The sequence below is a fragment of the Chinchilla lanigera genome, unplaced genomic scaffold, assembly GCF_000276665.1.
Source record: "Chinchilla lanigera isolate Chin_1 unplaced genomic scaffold, ChiLan1.0 scaffold00009, whole genome shotgun sequence".
Taxonomy (NCBI): Eukaryota; Metazoa; Chordata; class Mammalia; order Rodentia; family Chinchillidae; genus Chinchilla; species Chinchilla lanigera.
In genome coordinates, this window is record NW_004955410.1 from 28,523,185 (window position 1) to 28,529,493 (window position 6,309).

At 33.0% G+C, this 6,309-nt stretch overlaps 1 protein-coding gene across 1 annotated transcript in view; it reads right to left on the reverse strand.

The window, feature by feature from the left end:
- Positions 1–6,309, reverse strand: part of Skap2 (src kinase associated phosphoprotein 2) — a 171,378-nt gene that overhangs the window by 76,112 nt on the left and 88,957 nt on the right. The window contains exon 5 of the mRNA XM_005377444.2: positions 669–746. Coding sequence (XP_005377501.1) covers positions 669–746 — 78 coding nt within the window. The remainder of the gene's footprint in view (positions 1–668; positions 747–6,309) is intronic.

The following is a 6,309-nucleotide window of genomic DNA, read 5'->3' on the forward strand; positions in this document are numbered from 1 at the left end:
TCATTTCTACTATCTCTTTCAGCTTTAAAATTCAGCCAAGAAAGCTAAGAAGAGAAAGGAAATATAAATGGAAGGGCCCAAAGAAACTACCTGAGAGATAAGCAGAATGGTAATGCAGACACTTTCTGCTTTTCATTTTCCATATCTTAACACCACCTCCATATTTCCTTTCCAGTAGATTTTGGTGTTGAAAGAGTGAGACCATCTGGTCAACTCTCAATTATCATGGTCAATGGAGAGGAACAGTGAAATGAATATCTGACAATAGCAGACAAGATGCCAGGCTTGCTGTGACCACAGCAGACATGATACGTGCCAGGTCAGGGCCAGGATGGCCTGCCAGTCACCAGGGTGGGATAACAGGGAGAAATTCCATCCTTGAGAACATTGGCATGGCCCACAGATTTTCTAGAAGATACAGGAACCAGCTGTTGAATCATTTATAAAGAGCCCAGGCTGGCAACTGTCCAATCCAATGTTTTGTTTTGTTATTAAAAATTATTTAATGCTAAATCAAATGTTTTATATTTTAGAAAGTGTCATCCAGATTTTTTTACAGTTCTAAACTCTTCCATCATCTAAAAAGAATACTGGCTCCACAAGTATACCGCAAGTATATCTACAGGTGAAACCATTCTTATATTTTTCATTAGAATTTTACAGCTTACCTTTTCTGCGTTTTTCCAGGTAGCCAGCCTTTAGAACAGAAGGGAGGTCCTGTGCTGCAATTGGAGGAAACTGGTTTCCTATGGGAAGCAGAGAGGAAAAAAGTGAGTAATCCATTTCAGAAAAACCAAGTGCCAGATCTCATTAGACTCAGTGTACTTTTAATTATTAAAATTGCTTAAATCCAGGCCTTGTTTCAGATCCATTCCATAGGCTAGTCCTTCTCCCACTTATAAATCTCAAGAGCAAAGAAATGTTCAATTGCCTTCTATTTTAATATATTACTGCCCCTAAATTACAGTAATATTCTGCAACTGGATGATTTTGAAAGGCTGACACTTTTCAATGTACATAAGGGCAGGACATAGAAACCATCATAAATAAGTGTAACAAATCCCTGAAGGAGGTTTAGGAACGTCAAATAAATCATAATAAGCTTCTTTATACTTTTATTTGGTTAACTCTTCAAGAATTTAAATGCATATTGATTCTTACCTCCTATCCTTATTCCTGTGAAGTAAAACATAAAATGATTTGACCCCAAAATCAAGCATTAAAATTTGTTGCTCTAGGTCCATACCAAATTTACTCCTCCCTGGTTACATTCACAGAGAAATATTACTGACAGTAAACTGAGTGAATATACTTTAGATTTTTCTAGGACATTTAAGAGCTTAAAAATTAGTTCCATCTAACAGACAGAACTATCATACATATTAAATACCTAAAAGAGTAAAGATTAGAGCTCATTAGAAATTGTATATTCATGGTCATGGGTGGAAAAATCATTTAGTAATTTTATGAATATTTACCATTTTTATAATCTTCATTAGGAATATAATAATTATCCCTAGTATTTTACTAGAACTCCAACAAGTGAAAACAACCAATCTAATTCCATTGATACATGATGTGGCTGATAAAAATTTCTGATATATAAATTCATTACAGAAATATCAACAGAAATTCCTTTAAGTACTTTTATATTTTTAAATCCTCAGAAGAACTATTTGATTTGTATAGCACCATAAATAAATAAGTACTTCATACTTTTTGATAACAAAAATTAGAAATTTGTTACAAGATATAAAAACATGAGTCCTCACATTGTGTAAACCTCACAACATTATATCTACAGAGATCAATAGTATGCTAGTCTTTAAGAAAATTCAGATTGGCCAAAGAATTAAAATTCTACGAATGTAAGTATAATACATCAAGAAAAGGAAGGTAAGGATAGCATAAACCCACTCAGCAGGCAACAATGAAGAACTGCCACGCACTTACCATAACCACTTTATCTTACTCTGAGGAACTATACAAACATACCCAATTACTGAACATTTCAGTGAGTTCATAACTACATGTTAGTTCTGTGGACTGTCAAAATTCACACACTTGTCCCAAAAGTAAGTTTTGAACCATGTCTAGTCCTGTATCACACAGGAGGCATTTGGTACATGTTAGGATTGTTAATTAACTATTACTATATGTTAGTAAATTATTAGTTGAATGGATACCTACATAGATGTAAGACTACTGTACATTATCTAGAAAATATTCTTCAGAAAGACAAGAAAAAGCATAATCTTTATACAAGCTAAGTACTGCGGTCATTGTTAAACTAGTTATGAGATTTCCTTGTAAGGTGAAATGGGGTAATGAAGAAATTATGTCCTAAGGAAAAAAAAATATTAATCTACACTCAGGCCAGTCGATTTGTACTGGTAAAAATTACCACTTGCTTAAGGAGTCACAGTTTTCAGTACACAGAGGAAAGATCAGTTATCTTTTTATAAAAGAACCATGTAATTCTTATCTGATAGTCTCATTTTTCTAAAGCAACTCAAAATATTAAATATTAGAACTAATACTCTGCACAAGTAACTACACAAGAAGTGGGTCACCTCACAACTTGTGACTTTTGCTGGATGTTAAACTTTAGGATGAGGAGACAGCTATGGCAAAACTGGAGGACTGCATCAGAAGCAGTCAAGTAGATGCCTTGGCATTGCACTCCTCTAAACTACTTCAGTGGGAAATGGAATTTAAAACTTGCAGATTCAGTATGTACTTGACAGTAATAAAGTTGGAGCTGACATGCTGGAGGAACAGATCAGTGTTTTTGAGAACTTCCTTCCTACCTACTTTATTCTTCATGTGGAACTGTGAATAGATGTCAGTGAATGTAATTCAGAAACATTTTCAAAATAGACATCTGTTTTTCATTATCTTTTTTTTTCTAATTTTTTCTAATTTTTTTTGTCAAGGAGCCTTTGTGACCAATTTAAGTGCCAGATTTCTAAGGAATTTAAAACTTTAATTTTATTATTTTATTGCTCACAAATCGTTACAAAATTATGGACATCCTCGTATCAATATATTCACACTTTTATAGTTATTCAAGCTAGAATTCATACAAAATTCCTGCTAGGTTTCTGAGCCTCACCTTTTTCAGGGTTCACTTTTCTCCTTATTTGTGGGCATTGATATAACCTTCAAAACTAACACTAACACTTTCAACTTCTATAATTTTACCCACCACCTTTATTCAACTAAAAATGCCTTTCCCCTTATACTGGAAAAGAAGAAAAGTTATAAAAAAAAGATTGTTTTTTACTCATGAGACCTTTTACTCTAAGTCAGGATCTCGGTCTATTTAGTCAAATATTCTGAGTCACCCCAAGAATGACTATTTTCCTTGACCTACAAAGATAAGCAGGTTAAAGGTAAGCTCTTCAACAGTATCATTCTCTCTGTGTATTAATTCATATGAACAAAACATCCATATGTTTACTTAATCTTTTTTAAATTCTTCATTTTTACCTGATAGTTGGGATACTGAGTCCCTAAATTAGCTCCCCACCTGGGGTGGAGGAGGGATAGTGATTCCTTTCATCTCTTTGAAAAATACCTGGTCATTTAGTGTTTTCTGAATTTTATAAATAGATCCTTTTTTAAAAAAAAAAAAGCTATCCACTTAACAATAGCTTCACATTTAAATCACATTATACTAGGCATCAATTTTCTAAGAACACTCTCATTAACACCCTCTCCTACTCCTTTTATTCTATTGTCTAATTTTTCTTGAGAAATGGTCATCAAAACTGAAATATATTTTCATGTATCATTTAATAATGGCAATATAACCCAAATACATCATACTTTTGTATAAAGGTTAAAAAATGCTTTGAATTTTGCTTACAGTGTCCTTCCAGATGGTGCCTAGTGTCTTACTAAGCTTTGGAAATAGTCTGTAAATGTGCCTTTGTTTCCAGAGCTCTGACTGGCTTGGAACTCATTTTCCAAGTGTCACATAAGCCTTACTTCACACTTGTACAGTGAATTCAGATGCTATTTCCCTGCTTCTGGATAATACATAGACAATACAAAGATGCAGATTTGACGGCCCTTTTTTATCATTCTAAAAAAGGTTTTAAGTAAAAAAAAAAAAAAATCACTAGTATATCTGCAAAGTAAGCAACCAAAATATAACACAAAGAAGATACACCAACAAGGAAGAGAAACTTAAACTTAATTTGGAAATAAATAGTAAATGAAATAATGTAACAATATAGCAGACATATGGAAGTTTTGCTTTACATTGATACTGACTTCAAAGCCAATGGTACAATTTAAAGAAGTCCATAATGAAATCACAATTCTGCACATTTGTGACCTTAATCAAATCACTTAGCCTCTCTCAGTTTCCTCATTTAAAACATGGAGAACTAAGATCATCTCCAAGGTTTTCCCAATTCTAGGACTCCATGAAATATATCTACACTAATATTTTTCTTGTACTTTAACAAATGCCCAAAGTTCAAACTGGATTCAACTTTCAATGATATCAAGTATGGAAATTCTTCATATTTTTTATAAAGCAACTAGTAATTTCGTTTAGACTGTTCTGTATCATTTCAACGGTTTTATTTCTGTAATAACTATAATTACAGTACTAAAAGATGACTGATTTTGTTACTTTAGCATAGTCCTTTCACTGAGTTTTTGTCATTTACAACTGTTTATTTGTTCAGAAGAGATTAACCAAGTAATATCCTGATACTGGTGATCCTAAGGCTACCATGCTTCCTATAAAATCGACAAAAAAAGAAGGCTCCCACCAAACTTAGACACAAAGATAATAAACTTCCAATTAGTACAACCACACAAGTCTTAGGAGGGCTAAACCTTGGGGATGAGGACTTAAACACTGATACAACAGCCTATGTAATGATACTGGGCAAAAGCAGAATTTGTAGTCACAGGTTTACCAACTGTTAAGTTTCCTTCCTTCTTTGTAATGTGGCAAGTCACTTTGAAAGCTACGAAGAAAAAACTGAATAACCATTAGGATAATTAAGGTTTTCCTTGATTAACTCTATTCCATGAAATCAAAATTCCAATAGCCTCATGAGAATTCCAATATGTATTCAATAAGTTCACCTGAGACCAAAGGAGACAATAGCTATTAATATTACAGTTATATGCACATAGAAAGCATTCTTGAAAATGATAAAAAGTCTAAAAGATTAAGTGCTTATTCAGAGTTCAATCAAAGACCTCTATTTTATGTCAAATATTTGTTTACTTATTTATAGCTGCCACTAATTTTCATAGAAAGTTATCAAAATATATAAAAGTCAAATGGCAAGATTCTAGAATAATTATGAGTAATCTGAATAAAGTATGTTCATCAATATTCACTGAAGTCATATTTAAAAATCACACACCAAAAGTATGTGAGTTATATTATCCATAGAATTCAATTATCCTGCTATATTCATTTAATACTGCTTCTTTAATTTACAGCATGCATAGGTATATTGTCAGAATTGAAACTATCCTATTACAGATCAGAAAATAACTTTTTTAGGCAAATGTTTAGCATAGGGCCACTGCCCTCTTTTCATCAAAACAAGTGTTTAAAAAAATCTCTTTAAGGTTTCTGCTTCTTACATTACTCAGAGCAATTCAACGAGAGAGAAATAAAAAGAATAAGGATAGGAAAGGAAGAAGTTAAATTATTATTCACAGATAAGCTACACAGAAAGACCCAAAAAACTCCACCAAAAGACTTCTAAATTTAATAACCGAATTCAGTAGCATAGCTGGATACAAAGTCTACACTCAAAACTCAATAGCATTCCTCTACACAAACAACAAACTCACTGAGAAAGAAGTTAGGGAAACCACACCCTTCACAATAGCATCCCACAAAATGAAATACTTAGAAATCAATCTAACAGGAAGTAAAAGATCTATACATTGAGAATTATAATACTCTGAAAAAGGAGATCAAAGAGGATACCAAAAAATGGAAAAATAGTCCTTGCCCATGGACAGGAAGAACCAACATAGTGAAAATGGCCATACTGCCAAAACTGTTATACAGAGTTAATGCAATACCGATCAAAATAACATTAGCATGCCTCACAGAAATAGAGAAAACATTCCTAAAATGCATCTAGAACCAGAAGAGACCTAGAATAGCAAAAGCAGTTCTGGGCAACAAAGGCAAGTCAAGAAGAATCATAATTCCTGACTTGAAATTATACTACAATGCTACTGTGATAAAATCTGCATGGAACTGGCAAAAAACAGACCTGGGGATCAACGGAACAGATTACAAGATGCAGATAC